This window comes from Mytilus californianus, unplaced genomic scaffold, assembly GCF_021869535.1.
Source record: "Mytilus californianus isolate M0D057914Y unplaced genomic scaffold, xbMytCali1.0.p SCAF_3, whole genome shotgun sequence".
Lineage (NCBI taxonomy): Eukaryota > Metazoa > Mollusca > Bivalvia > Mytilida > Mytilidae > Mytilus > Mytilus californianus.
The window spans coordinates 24,341,285-24,363,369 of record NW_026262679.1 but is presented as its reverse complement, the minus strand read 5'-3'; the positions used below and the strand labels follow the sequence as shown (position 1 = coordinate 24,363,369).

The 22,085-nt window shown below is 32.3% G+C and overlaps 1 protein-coding gene across 3 annotated transcripts in view; it reads right to left on the bottom strand.

Moving 5' to 3' along the window:
* The window catches only part of LOC127734189 (xylulose kinase-like), an 85,328-nt gene that overhangs the window by 13,929 nt on the left and 49,314 nt on the right, over nucleotides 1-22,085 (bottom strand). For 2 of the 3 annotated variants that reach the window (XM_052243925.1, XM_052243923.1), the window contains exons 6-12: nucleotides 21,481-21,573; nucleotides 20,778-20,879; nucleotides 18,477-18,608; nucleotides 15,160-15,219; nucleotides 14,467-14,548; nucleotides 13,253-13,293; nucleotides 2,562-2,677 (exon numbers count right to left, since the gene is read on the bottom strand). In XM_052243925.1, coding sequence (XP_052099885.1) covers nucleotides 2,562-2,677; nucleotides 13,253-13,293; nucleotides 14,467-14,548; nucleotides 15,160-15,219; nucleotides 18,477-18,608; nucleotides 20,778-20,879; nucleotides 21,481-21,573 — 626 coding nt within the window. Of the gene's footprint in view, nucleotides 1-2,561; nucleotides 2,678-6,685; nucleotides 6,802-13,252; nucleotides 13,294-14,466; nucleotides 14,549-15,159; nucleotides 15,220-18,476; nucleotides 18,609-20,777; nucleotides 20,880-21,480; nucleotides 21,574-22,085 lie in introns of all 3 variants that reach the window. The other variant, XM_052243924.1, reaches the window with a different exon arrangement.

Below are 22,085 nucleotides of genomic sequence, written 5' to 3'. Positions count from 1 at the left end.
ATAAAAAGAAATTTTTCACAAATTTTAAAACATTTTGCCATAGATTTCATGTACATGTAAATATTAACCTTTCTTGTCTTTGGTGATGATCAAACATAGATACAGACTTAATACTGCACTGAAATCTAAATCTTTATTTGTCATGATCCATTTAAAAAGAATTCCTAAATCTATAAATTTATCTTAGGTCTATAGATCTATAAGTAACATATTCAATGTCAGCAACAAAGTCTCCCTATTTTCCCGCCTAAATGACAGGAAGTAGATATAAATAGATTTAACATGTGCTTATGGATTAAAAATGCAAGATCACTTCTGTTATTCATTAATGATCATATGGATATAGATATCCAGTTTGAAGGTACAGTCATGCATTTTATTTATAAAATAGAATAGATTGCAGTTAATTGTAAATAATTTTGAATATTCTACATGAACTAACTGGGTCATGGGATCCTTCCCCTTTGAATTACTTGTTGACAGTTTGAAACCGGAATATCATGCAATAACTATGTCATAATTAAAGATAATTTTGGCCATGGTTTAATCAGAGACATATAAAACTATAATATAAGTATTGAGCTAACTTTATAATGTACAAAATATGTACCGTCGTGTGTACAACTATCGGGTCAACACGGTTTGTGTTCAAAGTATTTGCCGACTTGTCAGGTGGTGAGTGAAGCCTTAAAATAGTTATCTATGATCATAAAATTATGATTTCTAAATTAAAACACAAAAGAATCATGTAAAAAGTGTTAATTACATCGATTAAATCCAATCAACAAAGGATAACCTCATAAAGGTAAATCGATCACGTGGTGTAAACAATCCGTGTTGAACTGGTTTCAACTGGTCAAATTTCACCTGGAATTTTATACCGCACGGAAAAGATTAAACAAGTCGTTTAACACTTTACCGATTTACGATTTTTTAACTGAAAATTTTAGCACCACGGAGAAAAATTATACATCGCGGTAAGAACGATACCACCGCGGTAAAAAATTATACATCGCGGGCCCGTGGTCCTTTAATGGTCTGGGGAGAACACTGGGGTTTAACTCCTTTTTTGAGATCTCAACATTTAATATAAATAAGAAGATGTGGTATGAGTGCCAATGAGACAACTCTCCATCCAAGTCACAATGTATCAAAAGTTAACAATTATAGGTCAAAGTACGGCCTTCAACACAGAGCCTTGGCTCACACCGAACAGCAAGCTATAAAGGGCCCCAAAATGACTAGTACAAACAATTCAAACAGGAAAACCAACAGTCTGATCTATATAAACAAGAGTGCACACGCTGAAATGTCTCGCCTTCTTTACTAATCATTGATATTATGTTGATAGTCCTAAATATAAAGCTTTATTACAACTGTCACATAAACTTAACATTAACCAAGTAAACTAAACATTGACCAATGAACCATGAAAATGAGGTCAAGGTCAGATGAACCATGCTAGGCAGGCATGTACAGCTAACAATTCTTCCATACAACAAATATAGTTGACCTACTGCTTATAGTTTAAGAAAAACAGACAAAAACACAAAAACTTAACACTGAGCAATGAACCTTGAAAATAAGGTCAAGGTCAAATAAAACCTGCGTGACTGACATATAGATCATAAAATATTTCCATACACCAAATATAGTTGAACTATTGCATACAGTATAAGAAAAACAGACAAAAACACAAAAACTTAACACTGAGCAATGAACCTTGAAAATGAGGTCAAGGTCAAATAAAACCTGCGTGACTGACATATAGATCATAAAATATTTCCATACACCAAATATAGTTGAACTATTGCATACAGTATAAGAAAAACAGACCAAAACACAAAAACTTAACTATAACCACTGAACCATGAAAATGAGGTCAAGGTCAGATGACACCTGCCAGTTAGACATGTACACCTTACAGTCCTTCCATACACCGAATATACTAGACCTATTGCTTATAGTATCTGAGATATGGACTTGACCACGAAAACTTAACCTTGTTCACTGATCCATGAAATGAGGTCGAGGTCAAGTGAAAACTGTCTGACGGGCATGAGGACCTTGCAAGGTACGCACATACCAAATATAGTTATCCTATTACTTATAATAAGAGAGAATTTAACATTATAAAAAATCTGAACTTTTTTTTCAAGTAGTCACTGAACCATGAAAATGAGGTCAAGGACATTGGACATGTGACTGACGGAAACTTCGTAACATGAGGCATCCATATACAAAGTATGAAGCATCCAGGTCTTCCATCTTCTAAAATATAAAGCTTTTAAGAAGTTAGCTAACGCCGCCGCCGGATCGCTATCCCTATGTCGAGCTTTCTGCGACAAAGTCGCAGGCTCGACAAAAATGAGAAATGTTTGCCTATTTAAAACCTCAAAGGACTTGATATAATAATAGCATGCCCCCTAAAATAAATGAACATACACTCGGGTATGATAAAGGAGGCATAAGTCAGATTATTCAAGAAAATGGAAATGGCAGTTTATGCCAATAAAAACATAAAGATCTTAGATTTTAATTTTGAAAGCACTGGTACATACCAAACCATAATCATATAATCATTTGGGTCAATTGGGTTGACAAATACATGTCCCTCTGTTTCAGCCCTTTGCTGTGACATCCACAGAAACACTGTATCACTTGTACCAAGACTGACCTGTGTATCAATGAATAAATTAACATAAAATCAAGCAAGCTATACATATAAAGGTAAGCAACTTTGGAGGTAAGCATACAAATTCTATCTGCCATATGCTGTCTGCATCACAATCATCTTACATCTTTGCAAAGCTAAAAAGCAAAGCAAAAGCTTAATTGTTGTAAGCATAATACTGTTGAAAGTCTTTGAATGATATATATACAATATGATATATCCAATACAGTGGTACAAGCTATGTCAGTATCTTTCCTAACTGAAATTATTATGTATACATAAATATCTTAGATGCCAAGAAGAAATAAGAACATTTAATCACTTACAACTCAACAACAGTTAGCCCTAAAATACAATGACACTCTATTAAATCTTAATCAAAACCTTCTCCTCTAACAATAATGAGTTAATACACCACATCTCTATTTGGCATTTTGTGACACCTGACCAAAGATTTTGCAACACTTGACCCCTTTATGTCATAAAATTTGAAATTCATTTAATCTGGTTGTTGGAAAATTGACATAAACAAACAGGTCCCTATTTATTCATATGGATTTTTCTACCATGAACCAGTGCATTAATACTGTAATTCATTCACTATAAAAACTAGACATGACCACAATATTTTCTATACCACTATTAACCACATTATTTATATGATTCCAAATATGATAAGGTGAATCCAGAAGTAGGTAAAAAAGACCAAACAATACTTTATCATCTTTAACAACCACTTCAACCCTTAAGCTTTCTGGTGTATAGATTTCAAGAGTTCAGTTTAACATATTTTATATGCAAAATATCACAAAAAAGCTTAGAGATAAATTAGTCCAACAAGATTTCAAGGTCATTTCATTGATAACTTGGGATATTTTGTTTTAACATACATCATTCCTTTCTCTCTTATCATATCACCTTCTTTATAATAGAACTTATCACTTTTTGTAAATCTGTGACACTTTTGATGTCATACAACAAACACTTTTCCTTTGTTTTGTCAGACATTTTCTATTGTGACGTCAAATTTTTACTGGAACAGTTCAACCTTTGTGATGTGCAGTAATAGACGTATTTACACCTGTATGCAAATTTGTCCGCCATTACGTAAAATCACACAGGTTCCCGTAAACTTTGACATCATAATTCAAAACATTTGACGTCACAATTAAAAAGTGATTGTTGCCTGACGTCAAAAGGTGATTTGGAGTAGATCTAAGGTCATTCGGAGGCAAAATATAGCTAAATACCAAAAGCGTAAATATGTTTATGGAGGACAAATAGAAAAAAGATGTACATTTTGTATTATGATAAAGAACCTTAAAGTTTGTTAATAAAGCTGAATTGTAGGGTGTGTAGTGCTTTAATCATGATTATATTTCTATCTCCAAGCTCTGCTCCCGGAATTCTAGTTTTGACTGCACACTTTGTATTACCTTGTTTAGAAAAGAAATTGAATTGTGAATATCCTTTCTGTCAACCATGTAAGCACAGGGTCAGTAAATATATGACTGAATACCAACCAAGCACTACAATGTTTTAAAATGCAACAAAATTGGTCCAAAAACCAACTTAAAGAGTTTTAAACAACAGTGCACCCCAGCATTCTTTAATGAAAATAAATTTGGTCTAGGGATTGCAAAATTAAGTCAATGACCTACAGAATAAATTAATTGAACTTGATGAAAATAGTTTTTTTTTTCACTTCTTTCAACACTAGTAATTTTCTTCTATTAGTTCTAATGATCAAATGTTGTAAAGAACACCAAGTTTAGTAGGTCATTTACTTCAGTAAAACCATCTCACATGCTAATACTTCAAAACAAAAGTTCTATGTTGTAAGGTTACTTTCATCTACCTTACCATTAATTTAAATAGTACCTGCTTTATTTCATCTCTTCTCAATCCCGAAGAAACACATCTAGTGGAACTCCTGTTTGCTAATACAAGTTAATTTGTAAATATTTTTAACTGAAATTTTTTTTCATTTCCCTATAGATATACAAGGCTGAAGGGGCGTTATTTCATTTCATGTGACCTTTTTATACATGCTTTACTGTATTTATATATATATATATATATGATTCATAAAATGTTAGTCATTTACGATTAGTCTGCTATATATGTGCAGCTTCAATGGAACTTTTGTTTACCTATCTTTCTCCCTTTTAATATATAATGGAAAACAAATTGACAAACCATTCTACAGGTATAGAACCACTAATTCGGCCTAGTCAGAAAGAACATACAAGAAAGAAGTACATATTTTGAACAAAATAGTCCCTACACATAGCTGTATAAACTTTGTCAATAAGTAAAATATTTTTAATTTTGGTATCAAATGAAAGGTTAAGGACTTGGGATTATTGTAGCAACCTTCTGGAAAGTTTCTTTTGAATAATAAAAAATGATGCACACACACTGAAATGTCTTGCCTGTCTCACTTATGAATGAATTCATATTGAAAGTCTATTATATGAAGGTTTTACTACAAGTTTCACATAAACTTAACATTATCAATGATCCATGAAAATGAAGTCACAGTCAGATGAACCATGCCAGACAGACATGTACACCTAACAATCATTCCATACACCAAATATAGTTGACCTATTGTTTATAGTAACTGATAAACTGACATAACCAGAAAAACCTATCATTGACCAATGAACCATGAAAATGAGGTCAAAGATCATATGAAAACTGCCAGATAGACATGTACACCTTACAATTATTCCATACATCAAATATACTTGACCTATGGCTTATAGTATCTGAGAAACAGACCAAACCAAAAATACTAAACATTGTTCAATGAACTATGAAAATGAGGTCAAGGTCAGATGAAACCTGCATGTAGGACATGTACACCTTACAACTATTCCATACACCAAATATAGTGGCCCTATTGCTTAAATTATCTGAGAAAGATACCAAACCACAAAAAACTAAACATTGTCCAATGAACCATGAATTGGGGTCAAGGTCAGATGAAACCTGCCAGTCGGACATATACACTTTACAATCATTCCATACACCGAACATAGTTGACCTACTGCTTATAGTATCTGAGATATTGACTTGACCATGTATTTTTAACCTAGATCACTGATCCATGAAATGAGGTTGAGGTCATGTGAACTCTACCTGACAGACATGTACACCTTGCAAGGAACTATATGCCAAATATAATTATCCTATTACTCATAATAAGAGAGTATTTCACATTTTCAAAAAAAACAAGTGGTTTAAGCTGTAGCCGCCGGATTGTAATCCGTTTGTCTCGCATTCTGCATTCAGCACACATCTGGATAAGGTATAGTTTTGACATGAAATGACTATCCTTTATTTGAACTTGAGACAAAAGAGCTATGAATGCTTGAAGTTGCAGAATTTAACATAAAAAGCAATGGGGCTATGAATTAGTGGTTTTATTCCTACATGTCTGTCATGTTCTTGTCTATAAAGTTTGTTATGCAAATATATAACAACCAAGGACACATAAGAGGTACACAGTGGATTTCTCTTAATGGCTTACTAGTAGCCTAAATGAAATAGAAAATTTTACATAAACAGAAAAATAAATTTAACAAAAGAAAAAATAACACAGATTGTTTTACCCCTAAATTATCAATCATCTTCAAAAACAGCATATTCCTTCTGACATTTAAGGTCATGTTTTAAAAATTTTATACTGATTAATTTGTGGACAAAATATTTTTGATTGCAACCTTGTTACTTTTCAAAAATCTAAAATAACATAGATCAACTGGATGTGTTTTCACAAATATTTTCTTTAAAAAGTTGAGGTGAGCACATGTAAATATGAAATTAAGTATAAATAACTTTTGATTTCACTTCAATAATTCATTTGTTTGACACACTTTTTTCTTTGAGATTTTTATTTCACAAATCCACTGAAGCTGTGTTAGTAATTCATTCTTGATTATGATGAAGATGCAATGCCTCATGGCAGGTAGGAAATAACTGGTGCATCACCTAGACACTTACCCTACAAAGTTATAAAACTCATCTTGATGCACAGGGTTTATATAAGCATCGCCTATTAAAATTGGTCGCCAATCTGGTACCCAGAGGAAGATACAATCACTGGTTCCAAGACTAAACTATGAAATGAGGAGCAAAAAGTTCTGATCACCTTGTGAGCATGCCAGAACATGAAGACATTGTAGAGTAAATAGATATGTAACATGATTGTAAGATAATTTTACATCAAGACATTTTTTTTAATTCTACATATTTGAAAAAGTTGTACAAATTTTGATTTTTTTTCTACTTTTTCCATTGGATCATTCCAATCCACTATTCGAATTTTGCTATAAATCCTAAATTTCAAAGAAATGGACAAATTCCGGGGAGAAGAAAAAATGTTTTTCAAATAAGTTAAATTTGTTGAGTACTTATAAAACTAGAGGCTCTAAAGAGCCTGTGTCGCTCACCTTGGTCTATGTGCATATTAAACAAAGGACACAGATGAATTCATGACAAAATTGTGTTTTGGTGATGGTGATGTGTTTATAGATCTTACTTTACTGAACATTCTTGCTCCTTACTATTATCTCTATCTATAATGAACTTGGCCCGGTAGTTACAGTGGAAAATATTTTGTAAAAATTTACAAAAATTTAGAAAATTTATGAAAATTGTAAAAAATTGACTATAAAGGGCAATAACTCCTTAAGGGGTCAATTGACAATTTTGGTCATGTTGACTTATTTGTAGATCTAACTTTGTTGTACATTATTGCTGTTTACAGTTTATCTCTATCTATAATAATATTCAAGATAATAACCAAAAGCTGCAAAATTTTCTTAAAATTACCAATTCAGGGGCAGCAACCCAATAATGTGTTGCCTGATTGGTCTGAAAATTTCAGGGCAGATAGATCTTGACCTAATGAACAATTTTATTCACATCAGATTTGCTCTAAATGCTTTGGTTTCAGAGATATGAGCCAAAAACTGCATTTTACCCTATGTACTATTTTTTAGCCATGTTGGCCATCTTGGTTCACGGGCGGGGTCATCGGACACATTTTTTTTAACTAGATACCCTAATGATGATTGTGGACAAGTTTGGTTAAATTTGTCTTAGTAGTTTCAGAGAAGAAGATTTTTGTAAAAGATTACAAAAATTTACGAAAAATGGTTAAAAATTGACTATAAAGGGCAATAACTTCTTAAGAGGTCAACTGACCATTTTGGTCAAGTTGACTTATTTGTAGATCTTACTTTGCTGAACATTATTTCTGTTTACAGTTTATCTCTATCTATAATAATATCCAAGATAATAACCAAAAACAGCAAAATTTCGTTAAAATTATCAATTCAGGGGCAGCAACCAAACAACGGGTTGTCCGATTCATCTGAAAATTTCAGGGCATAGATCTTGACCTAATGAACAATTTTAATCGCATCAGATTTGCTCTAAATGCTTTGGTTTCAGAGATATGAGCCAAAAACTGCATTTTACCCTATGTACTATTTTTTAGCCATGTCGGCCATCTTAGTTCGCGAGCGGGGTCATCGGACACATTTTTAAAACTAGATACCCTAATGATGATTGTGGACAAGTTTGGTTAAATTTGTCTTAGTAGTTTCAGAGGAGAAGATTTTTGTAAAAGATTACAAAAATTTACGAAAAATGGTTAAAAATTGACTATAAAGGGCAATAACTTCTTAAGGGGTCAACTGACCATTTTGGTCAAGTTGACTTATTTGTAGATCTTACTTTGCTGAACATTATTGCTGTTTACAGTTTATCTCTATCTATAATAATATCCACGATAATAACCAAAAACAGCAAAATTTCGTTAAAATTACCAATTCAGGGGCAGCAACCCAACAACGGGTTGTCCGTTCATCTGAAAATTTCAGGGCATAGATCTTGACCTAATGAACAATTTTATTCGCATCAGATTTGCTCTAAATGCTTTGGTTTCAGAGATATGAGCCAAAAACTGCATTTTACCCTATGTACTATTTTTTAGCCATGTCGGCCATCTTAGTTCGCGAGCGGGGTCATCGGACACATTTTTTAAACTAGATACCCTAATGATGATTGTGGACAAGTTTGGTTAAATTTGTCTTAGTAGTTTCAGAGGAGAAGATTTTTGTAAAAGATTACAAAAATTTACGAAAAATGGTTAAAAATTGACTATAAAGGGCAATAACTTCTTAAGGGGTCAACTGACCATTTTGGTCAAGTTGACTTATTTGTAGATCTTACTTTGCTGAACATTATTGCTGTTTACAGTTTATCTCTATCTATAATAATATCCAAGATAATAACCAAAAACAGCAAAATTTCGTTAAAATTACCAATTCAGGGGCAGCAACCCAACAACGGGTTGTCCGATTCATCTGAAAATTTCAGGGCATAGAACTTGACCTAATGAACAATTTTATTCACATCAGATTTGCTCTAAATGCTTTGGTTTCAGAGATATGAGCCAAAAACTGCATTTTACCCTATGTACTATTTTTTAGCCATGTCGGCCATCTTGGTTCGCGGGCGGGGTCATCGGACACATTTTTTAAACTAGATACCCTAATGATGATTGTGGACAAGTTTGGTTAAATTTGTCTTAGTAGTTTCAGAGGAGAAGATTTTTGTAAAAGATTACAAAAATTTACGAAAAATGGTTAAAAATTGACTATAAAGGGCAATAACTCCTTAAGGGGTCAACTGACCAAATTTCAGGGCAGATAGATCTTGACCTGATAAACAATTTTACCCCATGTCAGATTTGCTCTAAATGCTTTGGTTTCAGAGATATAAGCCAAAATCTACATTTTACCCCTATGTTCTATTTTTAGCCATGGCGGCCATCTTGGTTGGTTGGCGGGGTCACTGGACACATTTTTTAAACTAGATACCCCAATGATGATTATGGCCAAGTTTTGTTAAATTTGGCCCAGTAGTTTCAGAGGAGAAGATTTTTGTAAAAGTTAACGGACGACGACGACAGACGACGGATGCCAAGTGATGAGAAAAGCTCACTTGGCCCTTTGGGCCAGGTGAGCTAAAAAGCACAGTAGTGACCATACTCTGATATCCTTGATAAAGAATTTTCATGAAATGGGTTAATTACTATTTTGAAAAATTGGATCAAAATCTAAAAATGCAATCAAATGTCAAATGAAAAACTTACAATCACTTACTAAAGAGCAAGCAAAAACATATATAACTTATTTCTATTACTAATCTACAGTCCTCGCAAATTAATGTTGAATCTTGAAATTTAAGGAAGTAACCCAAAAATGTGGTTAAATTATATTCCTATTGTTTAACTTTCATAATTTTCATTGTGACAGACACACAAATCATTTGAAATGAAAGTTTTAGTCCAATTCAATAAGATTGTTTTATCTTCATAATGCTACTAAAACAGTATAATGACTTAAAGAACTATGACAGAATTGAAAATGTGTCACATGGTAGAGCTTACCAATATGAAGCTTGCTACCAAATATCAAGAAGTTCTAATTTGTAGTTGCTGAGAAAAATGCAACAAACTTTTTTTATATCGGTATCAAGATGAAGAACAAATTTATACATGTATGAGTCAAACTGCAAGTAAATAAGTAATAGATCTAAAAATGTGTCACACAGTAAAGGTTAACAATACAGAATGTCTACCCTTGCTATACATATTCTGTAAACAGGATGTTGATGAGCAATGAGATGCATATCACCCTATAACATGCATAAGCTCAAATGAAGCTTGATACCACATTTCAGGACGCTCTAATTTGTAGTTCCTGAGAAAGGTGCAACATAAATTTCATTCAAGGCTATTATGCATAGGAATATATCAGTATTTGGTTAACTAAAAGTTGAAGAGCAATGGATGTGAAAAAGTATTACACAGTATAGTAGGCTCACATGCAGCTTTATACCAAATTTCCGGAATCCCTAATTTGTGTTTCCGAGGAAAAATCACCGGGTAAACATTTGGATAGACAAAGGTAAACCAGCATCCTTTGGAGCAAGTGTATAATAAAATATCATCATGGGTTTAGGAGGATTTGCAGATATAAAATTAATACCAAAAGAGAAAGCAATGGCAAAGTCCATGACTTTGTACGAGAAACCCCATAATAAATAATTCAGATAAAAAAACAAAAAAAGAGGTATGCATTTGCATTACCCTGTATATGGTGAAGATTCTGAAAAAGTTTCATTTAGGCCTGATAAGGGGTTTAGAAAGTGAAGGGTTTACAAATTAGTACACTTATATATGCAAATATGACAAAAGTTCATGTCATACTGAAGTAAACCCCAAAAATCATTTTGATGAAAAAATGAATTTGGAGATGAAAAAGAATAACCTATGAGTAAGATTCTGTGAAAGTTAGGCCAATTTGTGTCAAGGGGTTCAGAAGCAGAAGAGAATACAAAAGTAGGATGGCAGGATGATCAGATGGACAGACACCCTACCCTCTATCACTAAATGCAGGGGGTATAAAAATGAGTACATTACAACTCAAAACATCAAAATATAATGTAAATATTTAATGATTATTGTCTCCTGTTCATCAATCCCATATCCATTCTTTACTAACAACAATAATGTATAGCTGTCTAAGTAGAATACACTGTACACACAGGCTTTCTTAATGTGTAGTAACTAAAACAATACCAAATTCAATGCATACAATACTTTTTTTTGTAATAACCTTTAATATGTAAGCAGGATGGCAAAATTGAATATGCCAAATATAGATTAATCATTGGGACCAAAAAAAGGAATACAGGCCCTCATTTCACAAAAAATCTTACAGATAAAATTGATTGTATACAGAACAAGTAATATTGTTTAAGAAAAAATAAATTGCTTCCCCGAGCACAGCTGGATACGACCGCAGAGGTCCAACCCTGAACAGTTGGGGCAAAAATGGACACAATATTCGCGCTTGATACAGGTCTGAATTTGGATTGTAATTAAATATTTGACACATAAAAGGTTTCTGACGCAGAATAACTGTAGTCAAAGAACTTAGAATTGGTTATATGATTTGAATTTATATTAAATTTTTTGCTTTTGTGCAATACACTTTACTGTTGCGAATTGACCCCCTCTGCCCCCACAAAAAAAATTAAAAATTTACCCCCCCCCTTTTTTTTTTGCTTTTGTGCAATACACTATGCTTCTGCGTATTTAACACCCCCCCCCCCTCCCCCCCCACTTTTTTGTTGCAAAAAAAAAAAAATATTTGAAGAATTTTTCTTTTTAATTTCTGAAATCTGAAATGAGAAAAAATTGACCCCCCACAATTTTTTTTTTTACCCCCCCTTTTTCCTCAAAAAAATCTTTCCCTCAAGATATGGTCATAATCAAATTTCCAATGGAGTTTGCAACCATAATTACTCATTTAAATTTACCATAGTGCTAACTTAATCTATTTTATAATAGAATTTAAAATATGGTGTCAAATCTTTCATACAGATTTTTTTTGTAAAAAAAAAGATGCAACGTTTGCAGATATTTTTACTGGTCTTCCTTTATAAATATGCATTTCTTTAAACATAATTTAAAAGCAGTGTAAGAAAGGTAATCAAAACGTATTTTTTGGATAACCTCCCTTACACTGCTTTTAAATTGTCTTAATTGTTCATTAACCATTACTTTATACATAATTTAAAAGCAGTGGAAGGGAAGTAATTCAAATGATGTATTTGAATTACATCCCTTACACTGCTTTAAATTATGTTTTGTACTAAAGTATTTGTCCATTAACCAGGACACCCTTGTTTTTCCCCCTTTTTTGCCCCTTATTCCTTAATAGTTTGAGCCATAACCCCCCAAAGCAAATCCAAACCATCCCTTTGTGGTATGGAAACTTTTGGTATAATTTCAGAGAGATCCATACACCGTTCCACAAATTATTGTCTAGAAAAATGCTTATTTTTGGCCCCTAATTCCTTAACTGTTGGCACCATAACCCTTAAAATCAATCCCAACCTTCCTATTGTGGTATTGGACCTTATGGTAAAATTTCATAGATCCATTCACTTAAACTAAAGTTATTGTGCGAAAACCAATGTGTCTTCGGACGACGACGTCTAACATCATACCAATATATGACCGCAAAAAATTTGCGGTCGTATAAAAATGTATTTTCTTTTTTGAGACTGTCAAGATTTTAAAATTCTTCAGTCTGTAAAGATTATCAATTTTAAAATTGTAAGCTAGATTACTAATTTTCATGATTGCAATACAATTTGAACTCATCACCCTTCACCCTTCTGACATTTTTCATCAATACAGTGGATCTTCAGCTAATCATAGTAAAACAATTTTAGGTTTATTGAAGGCAAAATCATCCACATATTTGTGGGAAAATTAACTTTAAAAAATAAAACAAAGGAATTCCCTTTAAAGATTTTTTTTTCCTACAGCATACAAATATGTTGACATGCACCTTAAGATGGCACTTCACACACTTCCTTTATAAAAAGAGTTCCAAATATAAGTTATCGATTTTTTTAAAAGATTTTGATCTGAATAAAAATATAATTGAGCTGAATACATAGATACAATCAGATACTTACAATTACATCCCCAACCCTAGGTGACAGTCCTGCTAGAGATGCTGAAATCATAATAAAATCTATTAGTATGGCATATGAAATGTTCATGTATTCAAACCTCTGATATCCATGGACAGGGTTTCTGCTGGCTCTCACCATTTTCACATTTTGCGAAGAAAATAATAATTGTGGCAATTAAAAATCATGATATAACAGTTCGATTTCGACCCATCTTGTTAATATTGTTTCAGGTTTCTCAGACTTTTTCCCTGATCAAACAATACTCGGATTTCACCTTTGAACTCATCACACATATCAATTTTGACAGACAATCAATAATCAGCTGATTGCATTTGATATAGCAATCGGCAACAATGGACTAATCAATAAAGGTTTTTTAATTTGATTTTTTTGTTTAATGGAAAGGTAAGGTAAAATGGCAACACATGTCAGCGAAAGTAATGTTTTAACAAGTTTGATGAAAAAAATGGTTTTGAAGAGGGTACTTCACATCGTTTTAGTGGCGCACCTGTTTTAAGTAAAGTTTTATATCTCAACTTTTACTTTTAACGATGGTCAGGAAAAGAAAACTGTTGTTTTAAAGAAAGGGGTCAAAATTAAGAAAAATCTCTAATTTTATTCCTTGTCCTTTAACTAGGCCGGACGTATCTAATAACCTGATTGATGATAAACTGAAGATGAATCCTGTCTTCCCAGAAGACAAATTTTACAGTATCGTTAAAAAAATACAAGAATTGTTTTTCTAATTTAGTGTTTATTTATTACAATGTAAGTTATAAAATAGATGTGGAATAATAATAAAAGAAACAACAATGCTATAAACTGGATTTTTTTTTGTTAGCAAGAAGGAAAAAAAGTCCTGAACAAAATCTGTTTATGTTAGTTGGCGAAAAAAATATTGTTTTGGTGAAAGAGGTGGCGAAAAAAGAAATTGACCAAGGGGAAACCATGCCCATAGAGACATTTGCCTTGGTACCAGATATAAATAGTAGTGTATCATCATTACGATTATGTACACAAAATTTTACTTGCTCCTTCAAGTGTTTCCTCATATAAATCTATTAATGAATTTTCTGTAATATAGCAAGAGATGAAAAGTACAAGGTATTGAATTTAGAATTGGCATGTTTATGTAAGGTATCAATATTTGAACTTTAATCATTAAAAGTTACAATTCTAACTTTAACCCTTATTTTTGGGAATAGTTTACTTACAGGGATTATCTCCAGTAAATGCTACAACTTTACATTCATCAGGGAAACCATATTTATCACAGAAATAGCTATGTATATTTCCCTGAAACATAAAAATGTTATGATAAAAATAACTGATCTAATGAAGTCATAAAAATATAACATTATGGGAAAGTCGTGTACATTAGTATTTTTTTCTTTGTGGTAAATTCATTTGTTTTCATTCATAATATGTGTGATTTATAGCATTTTTGTTATCTAATTTTCCATCTAAGTAGATGCCTTGACATTATAGATGTTAACTTTGTTTTCAATATGACTATTTATCAAACCCATTTCTATCATTCTTAGACAATTTATACTTTTCCATAAGTGGTTGTTTAACTTCCAATTAATATGTGGATTACTTCTTTGAGTTTGTTGGCCATTGGTCAAAATTCTATAATATGGTAAAACCCTTATGCCATTTTCAGGTTTTGACACTGCAATGCTATGAAATTTATCTTCTATGTCCAACAGACAATATAGTCTTGTATTCAGGTTACAATAAAAAAGAAAACTTTGTATTTTGTATACATATAGTCAAACAGATGATATAACTGCATCTTGTGCAATATTTGTTTACATTCTTCAGCTAAATAACAAATTGTTACAAAGCTTTTTGTTTATCATTTGTTTCCAAAAAGTTCAAATATAATACACATAAAATCTTACAACAACGGTGGGTGAGGGAACAGGTTCTCCTAACTTTTCTCCTAGATTCTCTCCACATGCCTAAAATCCAAAGTAAATTAACTAAATCATCATTTGACCTTTATCAAAGTTAATTTGTACCAATCACATCACTACATTACTGCTTCTGAGGATTAACCATCACTGTTGGAGACTTTATGGATCCAGTTTGTTATGGAACATCAACATTTCATATCAATTAAACAATAAATTACAGTAAATTCAATAAAATGCTCTGCTGGGGCGCAGCTTGAACCGACCGCAGAGGTTGAACCCTGAACAGTTGGGGCAAGTATGGACACAACATTCAAGCTTGATACAGCACTGAATTGGGATTGTAATTAAATATTTGACACAGCATAGGTTTCTCACACAGAATGAAAGTGGTCTAAGAACTTTTTAATTTACCTATTCAAATCATATCATTATTATTTGCTTTTATATATAAATCAGAAATAATCAATTTAAAACGGAAAATTTTAAAGAAAAAAAAGGGAAAAAAAATCCCCCCCAATTTTTTGAACCCCCTTATGATTCATCACCCCCAAACTCAATCCCAGCTTTCCCTTTGTGGTATGGTACCTTGCAGTACAATTTCAGAGAGATCCATACACTTGAACACAAGTTATTGTCTGGAAACTAGAAAAATGCTTGTTTTTTGGCCCCTTTTTGGCCCCAAATTCCTAAACGTTTTGGGCAATTACCCCCAAACTCAAACCCAGCTTTCCCTTTGTGATATGGAACCTTGCAGTACAATTTCATAAAGATCCATACACTTACACACAAGTTACTGTTCTGAAACTAGAAAAATGCTTGTTTTTTTGCCCTTTTATGGCCCCTAATTACTAAAATTTTGAGGGAATTACCCCCAAAATCAATCCCAGCCTTCCCTTTGTGGTATGGTACCTTGCAGTACAATTTCAGAGAGATCTATACATTTGAACACAAGTTACTGTCTGTAAACTAGAAAAATGCTTATTTTTGGCCCCTTTTTGGCCCCTTATTCCTAAACTTTTTGGGCAATTACCCCTAAACTCAATTCCAGCTTTCCCTTTGTGATATGGAACCTTGTAGTCCATTTCATAAAGATCCATACACTTACACACAAGTTATTGTCATGAAACTAGAAAAATGCTTGTTTTTTACCCCTTTTTGGCCCCTAATTCCTAAAATTTGGAGGCAATTACCCCCAAAATCAATCCCAGCATTCCCTTTGTGATATGGAACCTTGTGATACAATGTCAGAGAGATCCATACACTTACACACAAGTTATCGTCATGAAACTAGAAAAATGCTTGTTTTTGCCCCTTTTTGGCCCCTAATTCCTAAAATTTGGAGGCAATTACCCCCAAAATCAATCCCAGCATTCCCTTTGTGATATGGAACCTTGTGGTACAATGTCAAAGAGATCCATACTTACACACAAGTTATGTCTGGAAGTTACAAAAATGCTTATTTTTGGCCCCTAATTCCTTAACTGTGGGTACCATAACCCCCAAGATCAATCCCCACCTTCCTTTTGTGGTATTGAACCTTATGGTAAAATTTCATTGAGATCCATTCACTTAAACTAAAGTTAGAGTGCAAAAACTAATGTGTTTTCGGACGACGACGACGGAGACGACGACGCCAACGTCATACCAATATACGACCACAAAATTTTTTTTGTGGTCGTATAAAAATTATACATTCAACTATCAGGACTTTACAGTGTAAATTCTACAATTTCTATGAAATTTGTTTTGACTGTAAATGTAATGTTTATATAGTATTATTAACATATAGTTTCATCTATGACTAAGGCAGGATTTATACACCAATATCAGGCTGCTTTTCAAGCAGTTGATAAACCAATTATTATACAACTGCAAAAAAATTTTGCGGTCGTATATTGGTATGACGTTGGCGTCGTCGTCGTTGTTGTCGTCGTCCGAAGACACATTGGTTTTCGCACTCTACCTTTAGTTTAAGTGAATGGATCTCTATGAAATTTTACCATAAGGTTCAATACCACAAAAGGAAGGTTGGGATTGATTTTGGGGGTTATGGTACCAACAGTTAAGGAATTAGGGGCCAAAAATAAGCATTTTTGTAACTTCCAGACATAACTTGTGTGTTAGTGTATGGATCTCTCTGACATTGTACCACAAGGTTTTACTTCACAAAGGGAATGCTGGGATTGATTTTGGGGGTAATTGCCTCAAAATTTTAGGAATTAGGGGCCAAAAAAGGGGCAAAAAACAAGCATTTTTCTAGTTTCATGACAATAACTTGTGTGTACGTGTATGGATCTTTCTGAAATTGTACTACAAGCTTCCATATCACAAAGGGAAAGCTGGGTTTAAGTTTGGGGGTAATTGCCCTAAACGTTTTGGAATTTGGGGCCAAAAAGGGGCCAAAAAACAAGCATTTTTCTAGTTTCCAGACTATAACTTGTGTTCAAGTGTATGGATCTCTCTGAAATTGTACTGAAAGGTACCATACCACAAAGGGAAGGCTGGGATTGATTTTGGGGGTAATTCCCTCAAAATTTTAGGAATTAGGGGCAATAAAGGGGCAAAAAACAAGCATTTTTCTAGTTTCATGACAATAACTTGTGTGTAAGTGTATGGATCTTTATGAAATTGTACTACAAGGTTCCATATCATAAAGGGAAAGCTGGGTTTGAGTTTGGGGGTAATTGCCCTAAACGTTTAGGAATTTGGGGCCAAAAAGGGGCCAAAAAACAAGCATTTTTCTAGTTTCCAGACAATAACTTGTGTTCAAGTGTATGGATCTCTCTAAAATTGTACTGAAAGGTACCATACCACAAAGGGAAGGATGGGATTGATTTTGGGGAATTGCCTCAAAATTTTAGGAATTAGGGGCCAAAAAAGGGAAAAAAAACAAGCATTTTTGTAGTTTCTTAGACCACATTCATTCTGTGTCAGAAACCTATGCTGTGTCAAATATTTAATCACAATCCAAATTCAGTGCTATATCAAGCTTGAATTTTGTGTCCATACTTGCCCCAACTGTTCAGGGTTCGACCTCTGTGGTCGTATCAAGCTGCGCCCAGCGGATCATTTTATTCAAAATTAAGATTCACTTTTTAAAGCACAGCTGATTTAAAATGATACATTTTGGCTGGTTTGTTAAAGAAAAACAGTAAATAAGCCTGTGTTTCAAAAATGGTTATTCAACTTAGGATTTATCATACATCTTCAAGTTACTACTGGCCTTCTTTTTATAGAATGCAAGTCAAAGATCGCTTTCACAGCACAATGTATGCGTAAACAAAATGAAAAATACAACTTACATCTAAGCATTGCTGAGACCATGTTTTAGTATTGATGTCCAACAAATTCATTCCACTTCCATCACTTAAATCTATTGGAGCATAATCACCAATCAAAATACTTGGCACAAAACTACTGACCAATGATATCCTCTGAAAAACAAAGTTAAAAAAATCATACATATACTTTTCAAGATACCTTTACTTCAATGAAAATAGTCACATTTAATAAATTGGTTGTAATTTTTAATTAATAAGTCACAATTTGTGTAATATCAACCTTATGTCAGGGTATGTGACATAGTAATTTTAAATTAAGAATTGAATATTTTTCTTGAAAAACTTATTTGGGTGTAAAAGCGTTGACCAAAGCACATTTTGGATGAAGAGTTGAAGCACTTGATACTAAAATGTGCTCACAAGCAATGCTTTTACAATCCGATGAAATTACAAAAAAGAAACATCTAATTGTAATTATTATATCAATATTCTTGAGGTTTCTTAAAAAATATTGAATTACAACTTATAATGTGACCTGACAATTAGCAGAGTGTATGCTCCAATCTGAAACAAGATTTTCTATTTGTAACTTTTGTAAATTTTTTTTTTTTTTTACTGAAGTCTCATGGAAGTGTTATAAACTGAAAATAGTTATAGAATAACTAATCCAAGAATTCAAATATAAAAAAAAATCAACTATTGACCGAACAACACATTAATTAATGAAAGTGTATACTGCATGAGTTTATTATCAGTGTTGTTCTGTCAAGAATTGAATATTTAGCATTCTTGGATTAGTTATTCTTTTTATTACAGTGACCAAGGACTTTTTAATGAAAATAAAGTAGAAAATGCAAGAAACTATATTCTTTTTATATGCATTCTCAATTCATTTTGATGGAACGTTATTGACATCTTGACAACACCCATTATGGTATGATGCAAGAGAAGTGAAAATATTGGTTGTATTTCAAATGTGAAATATTCAGTTTTACCTATTTATCTGTTTACTTGGAAATCATGGTATTTCATTAATACCAATGTAATAAGAAGTTATCTACACATCTTATCAAAAAGCATATACAATGCATATGAAACATGTAGTCATGCTTTGCCTATTTAACTATTAAGTGTGTCATTACTAGAAGCAGAATTTATAGAAGAAAAAATATTATGATAACTTATTGACAAAAACCACTTATTTCATATCTTCATTTTGGGTATTCTATCTAAATCAAAGTAATGGAATCACTCTTGGAAAGATTGGAAGAGTAGTTTGAATAATTTCAAATCATATTTAGGTATGGTGTATACAAAAAAAAACATTAATATAGAACTATTGCTGACAATTGCATTAACAGCAGGTTTTTAGAAGGATAAGCAATTTTTCATTAGATAAAAAGAGCTAAATGTGAATCTCTGATAGCGGGTCCCTTAATCTGCACAACAATTTCGTTAAAATTGCAGTTTATATCTTAACCATATAATGTTCTTTGTTGCATGTTTCACCTTTTAGGTTTTATCTTTTTAAACAGAAGAAATTACAAAACAAAGATTCTTCTAATAAATCTATTATCCTTGTAGGACATGGGACAAATAGATACATTGGAAGCTCAGAACTTTATTGTCTCCAAAAAAATAATCTAAAAAGGTTGTTTTGGGGGCATTTTGTAAGTTGAAACATAGGTATACTATTTTTCTCCTCTAAGAATTGCTTATTGATTTTGAAAACAATTATTGTGTTTATATGACACTGGAGATTAAAAGTTGTAGATTGAATTTTGATTCAATTTATGATTTTAATATTTTCCAGAAAATGGCATTGAAAATGAACTTTCAACATAAACAAATTAAAAAACTTATTTTATTGAAATGGGGATTCATTCTTAATTGCAAAAATACACATATATTCTTATATTCAAATGACTGAAATTGTTAACAGACATTAGATGGGGAATAAATTAAAAAAATATTGGTTTGCTAGGGTTAAGAGTTTTAAAATTTTACTTACTGTCATGACTGTATCAAGCAAATCACTGATAAGTGTACTATTATTGATTAGTATAAATATAACCCAATTTTTTCACAGTTCATATGTGCATACGTAAACAGACATGAGAATCATAGGGAACTATATTTCAGTGTGCATACATTTTGTAGATTTAGTAGTTAACCTGTGCTACTTCTTGTAAGGAAAGCCTGTGTCTTAGGAAAGACTTGGAACAATAGTTCCAATCTTTCCAAAAAATCTCTTATTTGATTATCAAATGTTCTTGAAAAATAAGGAGAATTATATTTTTTCTCTCTCTCTAGTTACACAACCTCTGTATTAGCATATGCTTCAGGGTCATTCTGTGAAATCTTCATAATCTGTTCACCAGTCATTCTAACAAATGCTCGAGAACCAGTTATTTCTGCTAATTTCTGAAATCATAAAAGTAATAAATGATAACCAACAATTAAGAGCATTTGATTATAACTTGATGCACTAATTTTAATTTTAAAGTGAATTTTTTTTAACACAATGATATGAAAAAGGACAATTAACATCATCTCTTTCATAAAAACTTCCTGTCTTTATAACAGTTATCTGGTTTTATTTAATGTGGACCTGGTCGAATGAAACTGGACAAAATCATATCATTCCCCAAAATATCTTGATTTTATCCAGTATTATTTGTATATTTGTAAGACCTCTTATGCTGTAAAAATGCATCAATAAAATCTCAAATGATTCATATAAAGCAAGTTTTTTTACTGTATGATTCTGAAATTAAAGATTTGAATAAGGTAGTTAAAAAAGTCAAAATAAGACTTTTAAAAGTACAGGCAGTGTTGAATTTAAGATTTTGCTGGTGAAGCAATGACATCAAAAAAAGTAATCTGTATTTTTTGCCACAAGAGCACAATGCTGTCACAAAGGTAGAAGACATACTAAAAGACCTACTGATACATCATATATTTACCAGAAAGTCACAAAGGTACAAGACATACTAAAAGACCTACTGATACATAATATATTTACCAGAGGACCTCCTACACTTTCTTCTAACTTTTGACATTGTGACATTGTACTGGCATCCATCCATATTGGAGACTCTGGTACACTAAAACCATCCTTAAATAACATCAAAATTCAGTTATTATATGTAAAATTATGAAAAGTTGAGAAACCAAACCCCACCTTGCACAACATTTGCATGATGGTTTTAATAACAGAGAATGACTTAATTAAAGGCTTTTTTCTGTAGCAATGGTGGATTACAAGAAATCAACTACTGTATGTACATTGGTGGGCATAAATACATTATATTCTAGTAACAGTATGTCTTAGTTACATAAGTTTTAAAGTGCAGACAAAAAACTTGTTTTATTGAAAAAGGATTTCACTCCTAAAGATAATTATGCAATATAAAATATATATATAAAAAATTCTGCAGTTATTCTAAAATCTATCAAACAGGTCTCCTTCTCTGCATTTGTCTAAAGCAGATTTTCACTTAACTACAAGTTTGTAAATATTGTGAATACTGAATACAATAAAAATATTGTGATTTTCAAAAATATAAAGGACAAGGTACGATAAGGGGTGTTTTTGGCCCCCTCTCCAAATAAGTTTATGTTAATTTC